Here is a 21,298-nt window from a genome sequence, read left to right on the forward strand (position 1 = left end):
TATTTCCTAAAAAACAATACACACATTTACGAGAAAAGGCCTCGAAGCTTCAGCCACATTTCTATCTACGGTCACCGTTTGCCATTTTTTAAAAACACAAACAAGTGGACACCGAAACAAAAAACAGGATAGAAGTTAAAATTATCCATTTTGATTTTTATTGTGATGCCCCCTCCCATCTTTTATTTTTTCTCCCCCGTACGCACGCACGCACGCACGCACACACACACACACACACACACACACACACACACACCTCATGAATATGAATGAGGTTTAATCCCCATTTAGAATTACATTTGAGGATGGTTGACGTAAAGTTTAATAGGGATAGACCTCCAACTCACTGCGGAGGAAAAAGAAGAATCCACAGAAGAAGAATCAGCAGCAGAAAGCTGCGGTCACTGAATCAAATCCTGTGTTGATGTTTTTAACACGTTTTTAACCCTCCGCACTTAAAGAAAAACACTGCGTATGCTTTATGATTTGGCCTGAGTGGTACCGGGTGTCGGAGGGGGAGGGGGGGATGCTGCTTCTTATTCTCTGCAAAAACACAAACTTTTGTAAATGAGGCCCGAGCTGAAAGCGAGCTAATGCTCAAAAAGAGAGGGAGAGGGTGAGAGAGAGCAGGGATGGAACTTACAATTTTATGTGTGTGTGTGAGTGAGGAAGAGGAGGAGTATCAAAGTGGAGGCCGATGGGACTTAAAGTCATCGATGAGAGCACTTTGACAGAGAAACTTGAGCATCAAAAGTCTGCAGAGCACAATAATAATAATTACAAAAAAAAAAAAAAAAATGTAGGTTGTGTGCGTAGGCCTGCAGTGATGCTTGTTACAGACGCACCTTCCTGTGCAGGTCCGTGTTTTTACGCAGAGGCCAAAATCAAAGAGAAATCAGGCCCGTTTGATTGAAGGGAGGCTGTGTGCGCAGAGAGGAGGCGGCCTAAAGTGGAGGTATTTGATTTGGGTTTCACGCACCTTTTATCCATTTTTTATTTCCACCACATCTGAAGTCCGAGCTGTCAGAGGGCCGGCGAAGGCTCTGACCGAAATACCACCACCCCTCCTTTCCTCTGCACATGCACACACAGGCTCCGTTAAATTATGCAAAAAGGCCATTCAACAAATATGGCCCTCACAACACAAAAGAGACGGTTTATTCTGACATTTCCCCTGCATTGCTTTTTTCCTCTGCCCCTTCCATCCTCTCTCGATGTGAGTAAGACCCCGAGATAAACCCCTGAACAAGTATCAAGTTATCAAGTTGCACCAACCTTTTGTAATAAGAGTATTTTGTCTAATCCCAAATTGCAGTTGAATTTTCTTAATGCTGAGCTGGTAAAGCCTGGGATTAGGCGGTGAGGAGAGGAGGGGGAAAAGTTTTGTCCCTTCAGCCGGCAGGATTGGAAGCGGGGATCTGTGGGGATGTTGTCGGTGCTTATTAAAACGATGATGCATAAAACGGAGTTGTAGGAGCCCCGGCGCTGCACGCAGAGACCGCGGCTCCCTCAGGTGCAGCTTTTTTGGACGGCGGCGCGGGCGAGGGAAGTGAAAAACGCAGAGGCCGAGCGGCGCTCAGCACCTGTGAGGTGAGGCCAGGAGACTTCAAAGCTCAGGAGATAATCCATTCAGCTGAAGGATCCTCAGCTGCACAGCAGCGCCGAGCCACCGCCGCTTTTTTTACGCAGTGCCTCGCTCTTATTCAGCGAAAAAAGGAAAACTACTCCAAATAAATTTTCACTCCTTCTGCTTCTGCTGGAGCGTTAAAGAAAGCCGGGCGATGCTGCGGAGGTAGGACAGGTCTGTTTCAACTGTTTTATTCTTAACAAAATGCAAAAACGCCAAATTAAAAACATGTAGTGATTCATTTAAAATGGTTTAAAATAGTTTTCAGTGAAGTTGAAGTAATTTAGAGGAAGTTAAAACTTTTAAGAGTTCAGTTTTACGCATGAATGATTGTGTAAGGACACAGCCTTTAAAATGTTGCATGTAAAATAATTTATAAGTTAAGTGTAAACGACAGGTTGTGTGCATCATTTTAAAGATTTTTCTCACACACACACTCACATACACTCAGCACCGTTCAGGCTCTGCTCTTTTTCCTCCAGATCACAGGCGCCCGCGATAAACGCGCTGCAATACAAAGTCAAACAAAGCGCCTCGGGGGACGCAGAGTGCGTAATGTGCGCGTACAGTCGGTCCCAAGCAGAGAAGAAACGAATCAGCAAATTAATTTGAAAGTATTAGAAAGGCCGGGGAGGACGTCTGCTGTCACAACCGATTTTCCTGCTTTAATCGGGGATGGGAGGCTGCCTGCAGGGACGGAGAGGAGGGTTAAACCGCAGACACTTTGTTCATCCGGAGCTTTTATTGCAGGAACATTTTCCACAGCTCATTTCAGTAAAATGTTGCAAATTAAAATGGACACTTTAAGAATTTAAGGGTGTGATTTTTTTTCTACATCTTTGAAAATTAATACCAATTGTTGTGCCCGCCCTCCTCCCCTCATCCGTGGCTGCGGGTGACCGAGCCTCTCCAGCTCTGCAGCCCGTCCTCAGCGCGCACAGGAGCGGCCCAGAGAGAGGTGTGAGAAAGGGGGGAAAACATCTGCTCGGAACAAAGTGATCTCTCTAATCTTCCTCGGAGGAACCTGCTCGACACCGACCTCAAAGAAGAAAAGAAAAAACCCGCCAATTTTAATTTATAAACACGCGCACAGGTCGCAGGGGAATTGAACAGAGCGCCGAATAATAAACGCAACGCTCGCCGGTGGAGGCGGTGATAGGGGCCACTTATGTGCGGGGGCTGCAGCCAAAGGCGTGCATTTCAATAACTTTTTAAATTATGTAAACAGAAAGAGGAGGAAAAAAGAGTTCAGATCGAGGATTGGAGATATTTCTTTAAACTGAGAGTAAAAAATAAATACAAATATTTGGAACAGAGTTTTGAAAGTGCGTGCGCGTTTTGAAAAATAGAAAATGAGTAAAAAAAAACAAAACATTAAATATAACAAAGATTTAAAAATCCACAGCGGCTAGGTTTTTAGTTTTTTTAAGAAGAGGCCACACAGCGTCTTGTGGAGTATGAAATCATAAAGACTTTATTACTGAAGACTTGGGTTATGACACTGGAATAAATAATCAGATAAATGTTCACACGTAAAAAGAACAGCTGCACAAGATGTGGAGCTCTAAGAGATGGAAGCATATTTCTCTTCTTCTGAATACAATAAATAGAAACCAAAAGTCGTTGAGCAAAATGAAACGTGATGGTAGATTCACTTAACAAGCAGCTTATTGGACAAATGACAATAAATAATATATATATATATATATATATCTGTTGTTTTCTGACTGCATGACTCCTGATGGAGGAAAAAAAAAGATTTTGGAAGCTGTTGGTCAGAGCAGTGATGAAAATATACAACAAGTGTTTTTTTTTTTTTTCCTTTCTTTGTTTTGGTAAACTGCTTTCAAGCCAAGACGATAAAAAAGCAATAGGAAAGTCAAGATTTGTGAACAGTAATGCTTCCCAAGTTAAGATATTTTACAAGTAAAAAGTGAGATAATTAAAAGATACGGTCAAGTAATGAAGTAGCTTGAAAAGAGCGATGTTATCTCTTTGTTTTTCTTTAAAAAGTCTGACTGAAAAGTCAACCCACCTCATCATCTTCTGAATATGATGGGGGGAAAGAAAAAGAAAAGAAAACAAATAAGAGTAAAATTTCCCCCATTGTTGTGCTGTACCTCAAATCCACCACAGACTGTGCCTGGTCTCCACATTCAGACGGAGCGAGCTGCACACAGGCTGTGCGCTGCCCTCGTCTCACACGTATTCATGTTTGTTACACAGGTACCGTTCTCGAGAAAGTAAAGCAGAGTTCAAATTTAAAAAAAAATAAAATAAAAATAAAGGGGGACAGTCCGAGTCTGTAAAAAGTTGGTGCAAAGGTGTCGCAGGGCCTCTTCGCTCAGCCGAGTCTCTGCGGTTAATCTGACCCGAACATAAACCTCAAAGGGATTCCAATAACTGACAGAAATGTCTCGACTCCTCTATCAAATAAAATGATCGATAATAATCATGTGATACATTTCTTTTATCGGCTACATTTGTTGGTTGTGTTTGCTGACAATCACTGAACGACGCACTTCTCCTCTTTCTTGGCCATCTTGCCTTTGTTCTGCTCCAGCGTCCTCTCCAGGTGCTCGTCCTCCTCCTCGGCCCTGCGGACGGCAAAAGGTCAAAAGGTCAGATGTCTCGGGGTGGGGTTGGGGTAAGGGGCAGACAGGTAAAACAGCTGGTGCCACGGTGAACGCCGCTGCACCACCTGTGGAGTGGCCCGGTGCCAGGGGCCACGTTCTGACCTTTTACCTGCCTGCGGTGCCCTGGAAGGGATCCCACCCGTGCAGGTGCGCCGCAGGGCAGGCTCGCCGAGCTTTCTCTACGTCCACAGCTTCTTGGGGACGTCTGTGACACCACAGGAGCGCCTGCTGTGCAGCTCAGTGTTTTTATACTTGTGTTCAGTGTTTTTAAGTAACTTACTCTTTTTCCTGGGCGTCCAGGTCCCTGACCAGCGCGTCTCGCTTGTTGACCAGTATGACCAGCTCATCCAGCAGCAGCTGCTCCCGTCTCTTCTGGGCCTCGGTCTTCTGCCAGTCTGCAACACAACCAGAGACCTGCAGTCAGCGGTGGAGACACTGAGGATATTTCTTTTCTAAAAACCTCACAGGCTGCAGGATGCCTACATCTTCTTCTGGACTGAACCTGTAACTGAAGTGTTTTCAAAAAGATCTTTGGGTTTCCTGGATGTGGCTTCATTTATGTGAGGACTGCAGATGATCAGAAAGACGGAGAAACAGTTTCATCACCTCACTGACCTGCTGGACTGTGATGGAGCGGGATGTAAATGTGACGTGTAAACACGCTCCATCAGGTTGCGCGCACAGTGATGACGTCATGTTAATGTGCAACTTCTCGCAGGTATAAGATGGCTCTCGTTCTTTTATAACCTCTAACTTCTCAGGAACACACAAGCTCTATTAAAGCGGCAGCTCTGCTGAACGACGGCATTCACGATCGTTTGTATTTGTCACATTTTTAGTTCTATCCTGAAGTAAATTAAGTTTGAAAGTCTCCTAAATTGAGTTTTAATGCTCCAAAATCCTCCACAGAAACTTATGAATAAATAAATACCAACCCCTGAATGTCACCTCCTCAGCCAAACAAACAAACAAACACACACACGTAGGTGAACCCCTGACTCTCGTCTCTCAGTTCTCCAGGGTCTTTGCAGGAAGGGGCCCCACAGGGCCCCACAGGGTCCAGGTGGGACCCTGATCCAAATCCCCTCAGCCTCTCCCTGGAGGAGGGGGGCAGCCCACAGGAGAGCGCTCGCTCCCCCTGGGGCTCGAATATCCGCCTGGCGCCCTCGGCTCTGCATTCACCCAACACCAGGGCAGCGCTCCTCCCTCCCTCACCCCAAAAAACTCACCCTAAACACTCACTGCAACCTTTTTGTGCAGTTTAAAACAACCACCACACTTAGCATGCACAGACAGGACAACATATGCTGTACATAAATTAAACCGAATGAGATTCAACTTCTCGTCGTGTCACACACACGGCTGCCGGTTGCAGTGTTTTATCCATTTCACTGCCTCAAAGCTGGAGAAAGGCAGGAAATCTCCTTCTGCTCCTCAGCTCAGTGTGAGAACGTGTCTCCCTCTAAAACCTCCCTCCATCGTTTCATAATAAAACTGAAAAAAAAAAAATCAGCTTCGTCCCAGCGAGAATTCAAACAAACTGAACTTCTGTGGCGCGTAGGCAACTTCACCCCTCTATCAATATTTAACCGGCTATTGATTCGAGAATAAAAGGAATGTTGTAAAATGTCAGTCCCAAAATAAGTGTGGCTTTATTAAAAATAAATATCCCCCCTCCTCCTCCTCCTCATTGAGTCAAATTGCGGCAGTCAGGCTGTGTGCGTGTCACGCTGGGCCCAGTGGGTTTGTCCTGAAAGGTCTGCGCTCTCTTCATTGGCCCCGCTCGTCCCTTTGAAGTCGACCACAGAGCGAAATGAACACAGTCCCAATATTTGGCTCTCTAGCCCCCCCTCGTTATTTTTCTCTCTCTCAGGGAAGCAAATTTACTCTCTTCTGGTTTTTGTTCAGGAGTTAACAAATACTTCAAAATATGTCTGAATCTGCACCTCGAGGATTTGTTGCTCCTTTTATTTATTTATTTTTAAACATGTGGTTCTTTAGGAAGAATCAGAACAAAGTGTGGGGAATATTGGGTGAGTCATCAGCTTTAGATAACTGAGACAGGAATGTATGCCATAAATCTCCCACAATCCTCTCTCAGAAGAGGAGGGTTCACGACGAACGAGGTGGTTTTTATTTTTTATTTTTTAATCTCCTTCAAAGGATTTCTCAGCCAAAAAGCCAAAGACCTGCTGGACCCGGGGTGTGCATGGGAGGGGAAGGGGACCCATGAGTGAGCTCACTGCTGTCAATCACATGTCTCAGAGTCCCGCCCCCCTCATTAGGAAGGTAAACAATAAAAAGAGCCGATGAGCGACGTGACCAGGCAACACCAGAGCGGGGCAGGCTGGGTAACCAGAGACGCAGGAACAAACAAAACAGCCTGCAGCCACTCAGACCACCCTCCCCCCCCCCCCCCCCCCATGTAAGCCACGCCCCCCTCCATAAGAGAGTGGGAGAGGGAGGTTAAAGACTCAGGAGTGTGTACAACTCACACGGTGGGTGCGTATTCAGATAACTCTCACCGTGCACGCCAGTGGTAACCATGTGAATCTGCACAAGGCACACAAGAATGCGCTGGTTCAAATCCCCATGAACACCCCCCTCTTCTCTCCCTGCTCGCTATCCCCGACGCTAAATTTATTCAAGAGAGCAAACCGGTCCAAAGCCTCGTTCTCTCAAAGCGGGACGAGGCCGCCCTTCATGCATCCGAGTCCGTCTGGCTGCCTCTTTTTCTGTTTTATACCAAAATACGGCGACATCACATCGGAGGGTTTCAATCGCAGCTTTTTTGGACACGGACACCAAAATACAATTTATTCACCTTCATTTCTTTGCTTTTTTACCCCCCCTCGTCCTCTTTAGGCCCTGACAGCTGATTTCGGCTGAAATCCAAGTGTCATCAGAGAGAGAGGGGGGAAGGGGACTGATAATTAAAAAACAGCTAAAAAGCAACAAACACAAAGGCTAAAAATTGCAAGACAAAAGTTCTCTCTAAATTACTAAGATTGCTTTTGTTGAGGTTCGAATATAAAGGAAAAAAGTTTATATTGCAGTTTCAGAGCAGTTCATCCTCTACTTGGCCAAGAGATGACTGCATAACTGCATGTGACTTAATCTGCCCATCTATGTGATTTACTCCTGTAGGGACCTGACGTTTAGGGAAGCTGCGTGTAAAAGAGTACCAGTCCACCTTTTCTCTCAGGAAAGGCAGTATGAAAGCATCCTCACACAGAACATGACATCGTGGTTTGGGAACAGCTGTGTGAAGGACCAAAAAGCTCTCCAGAGAGTGATCCGTACAGCAGAACGCTGCTGCAGGATTGCTCTCCCCCCGCTTCAGGACACCTACACCAGGAGACTAGAACAGCGCAGATACTGAAGGACCCGTCCCATCCTGGCAACAAACTGTTCCAACTTCTGCAATCTGGTAGAAGGTTCCGCATCTTCCGGGCAAGGACAGAGAGACTCAAGAGGAGCTTCTATCCCCAAGCCATCCGTGCCCTAAACACACACACCCGCCCTCTCACATCATCTATAATTGACTGAGACAGGACTCTCTTCCAGACACTCTAAACCAAGGTACAATGTACATTTCAATTCCTTTAATTTTAAATGTTTATATTGTCTATCCTGTAAAATAGTCAGATTGTCTATTCATATTAATGTACAGAATTCACCTGCTTGCTGCTACTACTGCACATTCACCCAGTGTATATACTATATGTCTGTGTATGTATATATATATATATATATATATATATATATATATATACATATATATATAAATAATGTTCTTCCTCTACACCCCCCCCCCCCCCCAATTTTTGCACATGTCGAGGAGCGTGTCAGGCTACATTTCACTGTGTGTTATACTTGTATAACTATGCATGTGACAAATAAAGAACCTTGAACTTGAAGCCATTTTCCACACATGCACTCCACCCCTGAACCTTTCCAGACTTTACCCAGGTTCCCAAAGTTTGTGTGATGCTTTTTTGTTCAGACGTGTGGACAAAGTAGCTAATATTGTCCTTAATTCCATGAGTGTATGTCAGGTGTGCTCTACCACCTAAAACACGCTGAATATTTCTAGTAGTGCAAACCTTTGTGAAGCGGTGTTTCCTGCCTCATGCAACATGCAAGGAGGTAAATTTATCTACAAGAGGACAAACCTGCCCTTAACACATTTAAACACAACTTGAACCTTTATAACTTGATGGCTCATAAACTATTTAACATGCTGACGGCAGCTACCAATTTACAGGATTTACTGCCTTTAGCCTCTGGGTGAGTATCAGGTGAGAAAGTTTGGCTTAGCTTCATTGTGTCTGTTTGCCATAAAAACATTCAGAATTGTAGTTTTCTGGTCTACGTGTCCAGCAGAAGACTGAGAACATCACGGTAGATACAACAATCAAGTGGTTTTCCACCTGTGTGAAGCAGGCTGAACCACAGGAAAGATTTTACATCTCTTAAAAAGCTGTAATTTCTTTCCAGGCATGAATGTGAACATTTTCAGCATCTGTTCAGCCTCATGTGACGATTAGCAGCATGTAATACCACGTTAGCTTCACTACAGGTGGCACCTGTCCTCGACATAAACACCAAGTTAAAACAGCTGGAGACGATGCGAATATTAAACTTCAAGCGTGGACGCACTTCAACCTACACAAACACCCGAGCTGTGAATAGATAATTAAACACACTGGTCTTCTGAATTCGCCAAAACTCGAGCCCGGCGACGTGTGGAACGAAGCCTGTTGCTATCGGCCTCTTCAGTCAGTGTGCAAGCCTGAAAGAGTTGGCGACATCATCAAAAGTTGCCCATGTGATCGGATTCTAAAGTGCACCTAATCAATCAGGGTCTGTAGTGCGCTGTCCCGATGTGTTACAAAGCCCAAATAGATTTACAAATGGGCTGTGGGTGTGTGTGTGTGTGTGTCGGGGGTGTGGAGAGGGATAAGCTCCTGCATAGGATTACATATTGATTTTAAACATATAAAAAAGCTTATCATATCAAACCATAACAAGGGGAGAGAAGAAGAAAAAAAAAAACAACTCTGGGACCCAGCTATGCATAAATCCCTTTTAGATGGCGAGAGGGCGTCCACTTTAAAAACACACACACACACACACACACACACACACACACACACACACACACACACACACACACACACACACACACACACACGGGCCCTCGAAGGAAGCCAAGACGCCGCTCCGTGTGTGCGTACATAGGTGTGAATCGGTAAGCAGATAAAGAGGGCATAGTGGATCAATTTTTGTGGCAGGGAGATGAGAGCATGGCATACAGATGGCATTTCCCCGCCTGGCATCACACCAAGACGATACAAGGAGGTGGTTATCACTGAGCATGCTCATAAACGACATCAACAGGGGCCTGGAAGCCTCGGCCCTGATCCTGACCGTTTTATTCTGCACATTTAATCAAACCTTGAACACCGTTTTAATGTCAAGCTGCTTTAAACTTCAGTTACGGAGCATTTTTATCTTACACCGACTGATGTTTGGATGCTTTAATGATGCAAAGGCCCACCTCAAGTCAAGACCTCTGTGCTGTTAACCTTCACGTGTCAGACTGGGGTCATTTATAGGTGTTGTTGGGATATTTTTAATCATGAAAATCGTTCCTTACAACTTTTCATATTTTACTACAGGGATTGGCCCAGTGCTGTGGCAGGGAAATGCAACTACGTGGATTTATTTATTACCTATAGGAGTGTTTTGTTAAGAATACTGGCTTTGGTTTGATTATAATTTTCCACTTGTGATCGCTGCGTTGTGATTTTACGCAGTGAATCATGGTTAACAGACCTAGAGTAGATTTACTGCTGCAGAAACCTCGAGGCAGACACTTGATGTCCAAAGATGAGTCAGCATCAGTTACCAAATTATGTTTGAGTGCTTTTGTAAAAATGTATTCTGAATATTCCTCATGTACAGATGACACATTCAATTTAAACAAAAACAACAGACGTACAGTGACGACCTTGTTAATTCACTCTAACATCTTAAATTTTACATGTATTGCGATTATTGTGCTGATCTATTGTTTTTTAAAGGTTTGTGATGCACTAATGTGTAAAATACTGCACTGCTGTGTGCTGATATGAAATCATCTAAATATACAGTTCTTTCTTTATTCAGTTAGACAAAGCATTGCTTAGGGTCGCACTAGACCATTAGTTGTTCTGTATTTATCAGTTAATATGTGCTGAGATCCAAAGTGCAGGAAAAATACCTGGCACTGTAGTGAATCCTGCAGCTGTAGCCCTGCAAACTAGCCCCTCCCTTCCTCCCCTCTCTCTCTCCCCCTTTGTGTGACTTTAATGTTTCTACATTGTGCCTTTTCACTACATCAGGAATCACTGCTCCGTTAAGATCTTCTAACTCAAACAAACAAAAATCTGAGAAGAATTTGTCCTTTTGCAGAATATCGGCTTCAAAGTTGATTTCAGATGAATCGTCTTCTCCCCCTCAAAGCTTCCCCTCTTTCTTTTCTTCCTCCCCTCCTCCTTGTCCTCTTGTACCCGACTGTCCCAGTAAGCTTACGTCAGCCTCACAAACGTGGAATAAAACATCACGAGTCAAACCTTTGCCTCAGAACAGAGGAGGCCGAGCGGCTTAACTTATAATCTCCTGCCTTTAACTTTCATCAAACCCTTAAATGTCTACATCACTGCAGAGACTACTCACAGGATTTTCCTTTCTCTATAACTGCTTACAAATATTACCCACATCTGCCGCAGCTGGACGGTAAATCAGCAGATATTTAACATCTTTTCACACAAAAAGACGAAGACAGAAACTTCAGGTCTTCACACTGACCTGACAATGTGTGTGTGATTCAGCATGTGTGTCAGCTGAGAGGGAGAGGTGCGCTTGATTCAGTGCAGGTATATATTTTTCTCAGCAGGGCGTGTGTGTGTAAGGGCAGGTGTGTTTCTTCTCTCACTCTGAGTCATCTCTCTCTCTCTGTGTCATCGACTGGCCAACCAAATCAGCAATTATTCGCACGCCCAACCATCGCTCAATGGACCTGCCCAAGCACCAAATAAGAGCTGGGGAGACGCGCACACACGCACACGCGCACACACACACGCACACACACACACACACACACACACACACACACACACACACACACACACACACACACACACACACACACACACACACACACAAAACCAAAGGTGGAAACACACCTGTGAGATGTAAACTCACAGACGCAGGCAAATGGAGACCAACAGACACACACACACCTTTCTTCCCAGCAGCTGACAACTATCTGTGGCTGCGAGAGAAAGGCAGAGCCTCTGAATGTTAAGTGCCTCCCTGAGGGAGGAAAATAAGGCCGCTGATAAGTTAGTCAGCTGCAAATCCAACAAGTCCACATGAAGGCAGAGAGGACGGCGGTGACACGGCACACACCACCTCTCCACCTCGAGTCACACACTATCTCTGCTCTCACATCCACATGCGCGCAAGCCATATGAATCCACAACACACACACACGAGACAAAGACAAAAACACAGCTCAAAACAATGCACACACACGCGTGCTTAAAGCAGGCTCGCTGATACAAACACACACTCCGTTATGTGAAGCAGAAAAAGCGAAATCCTCCCATTCGACTCCAGCAGGAGCTCGATAAATAAAAATAAATAAAGCGGCCGGAGAGAGGGAGGAAATCAAGCTGAACGCAGGCAGCGTGGTGCCGGCTGCAGCGCCGCTTTGGATACGCGTGTCTGCCCCCCCCCCACCATCTCCTCTTTTGCTAATTAGAATTGATTTATTATGGACCAGGTAGCTTATCAGGTGCCCGGTGAAATTACAATGGGTGTCCGAAGGCCGCGAGGAGAAAGGGGGTGGTTTGTGAGAAGGGGGTGGTGCTGGTCAATGTCGAATGGCAAAATCAATTAGCATTGATTGGCGAAAGGTTCATTTTGCCAAAGAGGACGCAGTCGAAGGGGATTAAACTTCCATGGCCCTCTGACAACTTTGATACGACACAATGGCTGCTTTTCTGGCTGCGGTGTAGTTAACAAGCTTTCAACAATATAACTGCATTTCTTTCTTTTCTTTTTTTAACATTGCAAACACTGAATGCAGCTGTGGTCAGATTCCACATCAGGCATCGGCTAGTCGGGTCTGGCTGAGAAACAGATAGCATTGATCAAGTATCTGGGAGTGAAATCCCTCGCAAGCTCGCATCTTAATCCTCATCAAGCCGAAGCAGAATTCAAATCACCCTGCTTCAGGCTCCCGATGAAGGCTGGCCCCCGCTAACGGGCGGACGCCACGTAGAAAGGACTCAGAAGAAGAGACACCAACCACTTTACTCGAACTCAAGCGACCTCGACAGTCGATTTTACCCTCCTCACTACGAAATGGAAAATGAACTTCAACTATTGCTGCCGGTCTCCTGCAGGACTCATTTGGGAAGTAATTAAACTATGCAGATGTTCTGGTAAATTTCAGGAAGATTTAGGAAAGAGAGAGTAAAATGAGCTCCTGGTTGTTTTACTTTACTTGTTACATAATCTCCTCAGCTGTGAAAACTGCTGTTTAAAATGCATCTAAAGTTACAAAATTAAGAGTTTAATGTACGCGTGTGCAGCCTCCCTCTGCGTGTGTGTCTTACCCTCGATGGCCAGCATGGCTCTCAGCTCTCTGTTCAGCAGTTCGAAACGCCTCTCCAGATCGTGCTCTTTCTCCCTGTGGCAAGTTAGAAAGAGGGGAGACGGGAAACACACACACACAAAGTTCATCAATATGTTAATGACTAAATCATTAAGTACTTAAAGAAACCTGCAATAAACATCGATTCGGCCACTCGCCCGAACCTTCTCTGGCTTCGCATTAATCTACTGCACATAACTGATACTCATAGTGCACAGCCCTGGGTGAAGGTGTGTGTCTGTGTGTATATGTGTAAGGATAGAAAAAGGGAAATAAGGAGCGGAGTTTGGGGGGTGGGGGTGAAAATGCATTAAAAACAGAAGATGAGGGAGTAGATGTGTATATGCAAGCGTGGCCCTGTGTGGATCTATCTGCCACCCGCAGCACAAATTGAATTCTTTCCTCTTTAAAAAATGAGCTAATTCGGCCCCTAATAGAATTTGTCCTTCACAGGCGCCGTTTTCTCTTTGCCTCCACAAAGAGAGAACAGAAAGGGCTAATAATCAGCCCTTCTGTCAATTGGCCACTTTAAAAGCCTCTCCTTTCCCACGATATAATGTGATTATGAATACTTCAGGCTCTCCTCCACTTGCACACTTTGAAATCCCTACAGCCGCAAATGAAGAAAAAAAGGCAGCGCGTGTCTCCACCTGTCGCAGCTGACCACATACAAAGAGACTGCAGATAGAGTAGCGATCGCCACATTTCTATTGATTTTATATCCCTTTCTGCATGTAAATCAATGAGTGGATAGACAGAGATGGGGTGAATGGAGTGGAGAGGACACTCCTGCCCCGTGCAGCTTAGACGAGCTTGATCTAAAGCTCGAGGAGCAGGTTTAAAACGCTTCTCAGCTGCTTTAATTTGACATGTGAGAAATTAAAATGGAAGCAAAGACGAGGCGACAGAGAGGAAGAACAGTACGCACAGCAGAGAGAGCTGGTTCTGTCTCCTGATGAGGGCGTTCTTCTTGTTGACCAGCATGAACCACTCCTGCATCATGGCCTCCTCCTCCTCCTTGTTGTTGCCTAGAAAGAGCACAGAAACACACCAATAAATAAACCAGCAGATACACACGTTACAGGAAATGTTTCAAGAATAACACGTTGCTCTTTTGCTTTTGTTTTTTTTTTTGTTTTGTTTTTTTACAGTGGATTGAACCTGACATAAAAATTACAGCACGCCGTGTACACCAGCATATGCACATGAAAAGCGATGAGGCAGATAAACGACGGAGCTGCTGCCCCCGCAGAGTCAGTGTGTCCACCAGATATTCATGTGTGGGTGTAAATACTCTCCTCGCTTATGTTCCCTGTGTAAACATTCACCTACTTCACACCATGCCTTCACAACGTCAATACGGCTTCAACCGGGGCGGGATTAACTCTGCGATTACCGTCGAGCGCCTTTACAGAGTGAAGCCTCTCACTGTAGGGCAATACATATCCCATCACTCAGCAGGCCTTCAAAAAAAAAAAAAAAAAGTCTCTGGGACTCTCTACTGCTTAGTGTAATACCTGCTCAACACACACAGAGAGCTAGTGAGGCTCAGATGCATGGCTAATGTAAGCTTTGCCCACGCCTGGGGCTAAAGCTCTATGCTGTAACTTACTTACAAGGTACAATGGGATGCGCACAACTGATACAGACAAAGCACGTCGAATCGAAAGCTTCAAATGTTAGCCAGGTAACAGTGACAGCCTCCATCGTGTTTGACCTGGAATAAAGACCAGCTGCCTGGGTGTGGAGTTTGACTCCCACTGTGCATCTGCTGGCCTCCGTGTACTAAAACCACATAATCGTAAGGTTTTAAACATACTGGAACCTGTGATGACGCTCAAACCAGAAACTGACAAATGATAACTAAATGCTCATTGAAGCTCTCAGGTGTTAAATGCTTACAGAGGAAGGGTTGATCAACAGGATTTTCAGGTACGGCCCAAAAACATGCACGAAAAGTTATTTAATATTTCTGGAATGAATTAAATTTGGAAACAGGATAATAGTCTGAACATTAGCAGGATGGTTACTGTAAATTTGGAACCTATTTATAAAACTTTCTAGATACTGTTTAGTGCATCTTCAGGCAACTAAGTGGGGCTATTTTGGACCAGGTGTGGCAAAGATAATGAGCAGGTGTATTTATGCTGTAAATTCATGTAGGTCTGTTTAATCCCAGGCTTTTGCTCCAATTTTCATCCTGTAATGATTACACTGTAAGGTTTTACACCAAACCAAAGTGAAAAGACACCTCAGGCGTGTCTCTCAGGATCCAGAGGCTTTGATTAAACTGCAGTATTTGACACCCTGGGAATCAGGATGGCCTCACTGAGCAGGAACAAAAATAACAACAGTCTCAGCAGTGATGATTAATAAACACATAATAAAGATGCAAAATGCTACCAGTAAAATAATTATTTACTATAATTCTACAAATTCACAATTTATTTGTGAGTAAAAAAGACTATTACTTTAAAGGTAAATCTTTAAATGTTATGACTACTTTTTTTTAAGGAATGGATAATCAATAAAATTAAAACTAGATTTCCATAAAATAATACTACTAAGCATCTCTTTCTGCTTGGTTTGTTTTAATAATCTCTCACGTGTTATAAATTAAAATGCTATTTATTCTTTATCGAATCTCGAGGTCAGCTGAACAGTGTCAGCGGCGATAATCCATAAGGTCCCGTTTAACTCTGCAGCGGCGATATGAATCCTTCCATTCACTGTGGTAAATGCAGCAACGGTTTTAAGAAGATTTCCAACATTTATTGTCTGAGTATTGTAGCTGTAACCACTATATCATTTATTTGATGAGAAGCTGTAAATAAATAACTTTGCTTCTTAGGAGACAAGAAAATAAGAAAGAAAGAAATTTTTCCAACACACACACACACACACACACACACACACACACACACACACACACACACACACACACACACACACACACACACACACACACACACACCAGTGTTCATTGCAGCAGTGGGAGCATCGGGCCACTGCGTCACTGATGACAAAAGGCAAACGCGTGGATGTGTGTGGACACCGGTGAATGTGTGGACATTTGTGATACTCTGAGCCAGCAGATGTATGTAATTTCATTTAGGAGGAGGGAGCGGGAAGGGAAAATGAAAGAAAGCAAGCAAAAAAACCCCCCCAAAAAAACCAAGCGAATGAAAGAAAGCTTCAGGATTTAGCGGAATCACGGGCTCGTGGATTACTGTAGTCAACTTTGAAATGGACGACACTCGGAGGGGGGATAAAGCCGGCGCTGACAGGTCATTGTGCTGCCTCGAAGTCAAATAAAACAAGCAAATAATAATGGCAAATATTAAGCTCCTGTGACATTGTGGCGAGGCGGGCTGGAAGACGAGAGGGGATTATAAAGCTATATCCCCCACCGCTAGCCAGCCAGCTGCTACCAGCCAACCAACAGCCACATTTTATGAAAGGAGGGAGGGGAGGCGAGGGGAGAGGAAGGCAGGGAGGTCAGAGGAAAAGGTGGTAGAAGAGGGAGGAGAAAAGGGAGAGATGAGGAGGGGGGGGGGGGGGGGGGATATTGAATGTGAAAGCAAAATGGGATGACTGGAACGAGGGAGGGAGTGGAGGAGGAAATAAAGGCGAGCAGGTGAGTCAGGGGATGGAGGGATGGAGGCAGGAGACTCGACAGCTGCTCAGCATCCACCTCCGACCTCTAGATCCTACCTGACTCTTAAAGAGACAGACTGGGCGCAGATTTATTGTTATAGGTGGGCGCTAAACCCCTTTTTAATCAATTAAGCATGGGGAAATTATGTTTTACTATACCTTTAATTATAGTTTTTGAGCTGTGGGGGGAAGAGCCTTTAAAAAATAAAAAGTTATATAACTACATTGTAATTTTACAGGCCAATTGCATTTAATGAATTATTGAAAAGTATTCAGATTATTTAAATAGTTTTCTACTAGCTTGACTACTCGATACGACTGAATTAACAAGACAACTGTACGCGATACCGTCATCTTAAACGTAAAAGTGATGGTCGTTTCAGTTTCATGATAATTAAGGGTCTAGTGCTGGGTTGGGGGTTTGATTCCCACTGGTGCAGCACATTCTAAAAACATCTTTGCTCCATAGAAAGCCATATGCTTATAGTGACAACAGACTGCTGAATGTGGTGGTGTATGAAAACAAATGGTGTAAATATCCTTGGCAGTCACCACTGACACTGTGTCTGCGAATCCAGCCTTGGCTCTGAGACACTGTGGATGCATGCTGGCTCTCAGGGGGCCATCTTGGATCAAAGCATCTGGCAGTTTGGCAGGGTGCATTCTGGGTCTTGCTGCTCGCCTTACACGCCACTTCTTAGTGCTCAACACAGAGCAGGGCAGAGCAGAAACAGGCCAACTCCAGTGAGACCGAAGCAATGAATTTGGCGTTGGTACAGTGTGTGATGGGGACATCAAAGGGTTAGTGATGAAAATGCACAAGGTTTATCGCCATTAATATCATCCTTAGTGTTACCTCAGCTATCAATGCAGCTGTGCTAGTGAGAAACACACAAGATACAATCAACTCACACACACAGAGCTGAGATACAACTGATAGACATATCCCAACAACCCCTCTATCTGATTGCCTGTCTTCCTCTTCTCTTGTTCCACTCCCGGCTTCTCGCAGAAACGCAACCAGGATACAATGACACCAACTGCCGTGTGTGGAGGGAGGCTGCTATCCTCGAGGCATGAAGACAAGGCTGGTTAGCATAGGTCACTGTGTGTTTGGGTGAGAGAGAAATGCAGAAAGAAATGGGAAAAAAAAAGGCGGGTACAAAGGCAGCCTCTATAGCCAAATAAGATTAAGATAGCAATCTTGGCCAATGTTCCATTCAGTGTTGATAGGAATAATGAAACTCACCCCGAGGTGGTCAAACTGCTGCTGCTGTTGGCCTGAGCTGCTTTGAATTAAGAGCGCCATGCTGCCATGTGCTAAATGTACAAAATTCATGCTTTAGCATTAGTCTTAGTGAGTACACGTTAATTGACTTTAACTGGCTTCACTGTATTTTTAATTGGTGACTAAAACATCAAACCAGAAGCTGCACTAAACCTGCAATTACTGATAACTTTAGCTTTAAATTATCGGTGTGTAGTTTAGCTTCTTTTAGCTGCTCTCTTATTTGCAAGCGGTCGCAGCAGAGGACGGATCTACTTGGATGCTTCGGGGATTTGCGTCTCCCTCTCAAACCAGTGATCGATGTTAACCCTAGGACTACAGAGCGACAAAAAGACCAAAACAGATTAGTCACAATGAAAATGCTGAAAATAGGAATGTATGCAGATGTATGGGGCTGCTCTTTATTTTCCTGAGATTGCAACGATGTCAGTTGTTTAGTTTAGCCACCGCTGTGGAGAAAGCAGAAGTCACAACATAAAAGAATCTTTGCAACAAATTACAAATTTAATTATGAAGTTAATCTGTAAGAAAAGAGGGCTGCTAATGTTAACTGCTCTCAGCAACTAATACTTAAAATAATTTTTTCTCTTTGATTATTGTGAAAGAGAAAAATGTATTTTCTGTTTCATTATTGTGATCAATGGCTTCAAACAGCAACATGTGCAGTATTTGCACATGAGATGTTCATTCTAATTCATATAAATTGCAGTAAGTGGATGAGCAGGGTGTCCTGCATTTGTTCTTCCCTGGAGAAACTTCTGTGCCTTGAAGGAAGCAGCTTGGATAACCGAGGAAAATGAATGCGACAGAAAGAGAAACACATTAAAAGCTGTGATCACAGCATGTTCATCTCAGTCCTTATCCCACCATTTTGTCATTTAATCCAATAGCTGCTAATCCAATTTGTCTATCGGACATATAAAAAGGCAGGGAGGAGGAGGAGAAAGAAGAGGAGGGGAAGGGAGGAGATGGAGCTGAACTTCTCTTCTGTGTTCAAGTCACTTTCTCAATTGCGGTTTATTTAGGGCAGAGCTGCACTTGTGCATCTCCCCCCATCGTTCTCTCCATCCGAGCGTCAAGCCCGTCTGATATCAGCGGGGATCGGGGGAAGAAGAAAGCCAAAGACACATGAAAGAAAATGAGAGAAGGAGGAATAAAAAGAACAGGATGAACATTGTTTCCTGTGATTAGGTAAGAGCTCGTTAAAAGGCTGTCATGGCAGTGATGTGAATATGCATGACAGGGGCCGGCCTAATCAGAGAGGTTTGTGCCGAGGACCGGAGGGAGGGGGGGAATTGTGTGTAAGTAGCCTACTGAAGACTTGATTTAATTAATGTGAGGAGAGGAGTGTCTTGTTAGGAAAGGAGACAGGGAAGGACAGAGTGAAGCTTGTAAGCAGGAGAGTTTAGGGAGCTCTCAAATTCAGGTTTACCCATAAAAAGCGTCACATCTGAAGCTTACGCTTCTCTCCATTTCTGAAAATTAGAGTAACACTGAAGTCAAAGATGTACTCAAAGCTATGCACGCCAAATGTTACAACACTGGTGAGATGTGTAAGAATCAAACTGCCTAGCCACTGCATGTGATTCCTCCTGCTCTCTCCTATTCTATTCTCCTCTCCTATGGAGTGGTGCTGAGGGCTATTTTTCCAAGGGAGTCTTGTACGAGGCCTCTTTTAGGTGTCCTCAATGGCACAATGGGTCCTAGCTCATAGAGCAGATTCCTGCTTTATTGAACCTGTGTATAAGGTCTGGTGAATGGAACACATTAACCGATTCACACTCACCTCTTTCCTTTTGCTCCCCCCGGATAGAGAAAAGTAAAAATTCAGAAAAAAAAAGAAAGAGGAGGGAAAAAAACCCTCCTCTCACACTGAGGCACAATGCGTGCCTTTTCCACTGGTGTCATTTGTCAACCACTGCTTGCTTTACAACTTACAAAAGAGGTGAAGGTAGGGGAGAGGGAGAGAAGAAGCAGGAGTAGGGTGCTGCAGAGTTTTGGAGGCACTGAGATTAATTAAATCTGATGCATAATCATAAGCAGGGCTGCAGAATTATTTGTTTCTGATTTCACGCAATATGCTGACAGGGGAAGCCCATCTTTCAAAATGCTGATGTTGGAAGAACAACAGCAGGCCTGCTGAATGACGATGAATATTTTCATCATACGATTGTTTTGTTAGCATAATCAGTAATAAAAGGAGCTCAGGAGGGGATGAGTGTTACGAAATTATGCTGGATAAAATAATTATTGCCTATTTAACACCTGTTTGGATGTGACTGGTGAAACTGACTTGGTGTTGCGAACTGTAAACCGAGCAGGAGGAAAAATCCAATAAAAACACAGCTGTACCTCTTTGTTGTAGATTTCTGGTTTGCTTTGATGGTGATGATAGTGAACATCAGGTCCCATTAAAGAAGTGCAAAAAAGAGCCAGCTTTTAAAAAAACAAAATATTGAATCAATTTCAGTTAAATCATGATTACTAAAGATTTATTTGGTAGAATTTTACCCAGAATTGTGTACTCGAGAGTTCACTCTGGGAAAAAAAAAAAGAGGCATGACATAAAGTATTTTGAGGCCCTGTATCTTTGACAGTTTTCATATGATGGCGAAGTTTTTCATGATGTCAACAGATTTGAAAGAAAAAAAAAAGCTGATTTTTGAGGGGGTCAGGTAGGAGGCACTCACTGATAATTTTAAGAGTAAAAGAGGCCTGTGGCATCTCTCTCTCTCACACACACACACACACACACACACACACACACACACACACACACACACACACACACACACACACACACACACACACACACACACACACACACACACACACACACACACACACACACACACACACACACACACACACCGGGATTTATTCTGCAACGTTTCCTGAGTCCAAAAGCTGCAAAATTCTTTTAGAAAGTTTCATAAGTGGAAACATGCTTTTTATTTTCATTCATATATATTTCATTCATTTTCATATAACACATGCTGTTTTAGGTTAATTTTTAATATGGAGTCCTGATGATGAGCCTAGTTTGCGGGAGGAGAAGAGTCAGACTGTCAAAGCCTAACATGTTATCCTGCTAACATGTTTCTTCCTTTCCATCCGCCACTCTTCACCTCTTTAATCTTTTCTGTGGACTCTTCTAAATATACAGAAACGTATGTGCGCATGCACACACACACACAAACGCAAAACACACACCACTGGGTAAACACATTTGACCTCAGAGCCAACAGTAGAGCAACCTCCAAACACCTCTACCTCAGAAGCTAAGGACAGATGGGAGCTTTGGCAAACAGAGTTCACATAATAGACTGAGTGAGGAGATGAAATGCTCATATTAGGAGGTTTCATTTTCACACACTGAA

General features: G+C 44.1%; 1 protein-coding gene and 1 long non-coding RNA gene across 8 annotated transcripts in view; one reads left to right on the forward strand and one right to left on the reverse strand.

The window, feature by feature from the left end:
• The first annotated feature begins 1,596 nt into the window (after positions 1-1,596).
• Positions 1,597-7,618, forward strand: LOC308388903. Of its 2 annotated transcripts, XR_013970193.1 has the most exons (3): positions 1,597-1,801; positions 4,564-4,981; positions 7,411-7,618. It is a non-coding gene; the product is annotated as an uncharacterized lncRNA (long non-coding RNA). The 2 variants fall into 2 exon arrangements; XR_013970194.1 differs by lacking the exon at positions 7,411-7,618 and having other exon boundaries at positions 4,564-6,125.
• Positions 2,894-21,298, reverse strand: part of ehbp1 (EH domain binding protein 1) — a 167,911-nt gene continuing 149,506 nt past the window's right edge. For all 6 annotated transcript variants that reach the window (XM_080869874.1, XM_080869878.1, XM_080869877.1 and 3 more), the window contains 4 exons: positions 13,902-14,001; positions 12,936-13,009; positions 4,544-4,658; positions 2,894-4,224 (listed from right to left, as the gene is read on the reverse strand). In XM_080869874.1, coding sequence (XP_080726000.1) covers positions 4,134-4,224; positions 4,544-4,658; positions 12,936-13,009; positions 13,902-14,001 — 380 coding nt within the window. In that variant the 3' untranslated portion in view covers positions 2,894-4,133. The remainder of the gene's footprint in view (positions 4,225-4,543; positions 4,659-12,935; positions 13,010-13,901; positions 14,002-21,298) is intronic.

Source organism: Rhamphochromis sp. 'chilingali' (assembly GCF_963969265.1).
Source record: "Rhamphochromis sp. 'chilingali' genome assembly, chromosome: 20".
Classification (NCBI taxonomy): domain Eukaryota; kingdom Metazoa; phylum Chordata; class Actinopteri; order Cichliformes; family Cichlidae; genus Rhamphochromis; species Rhamphochromis sp. 'chilingali'.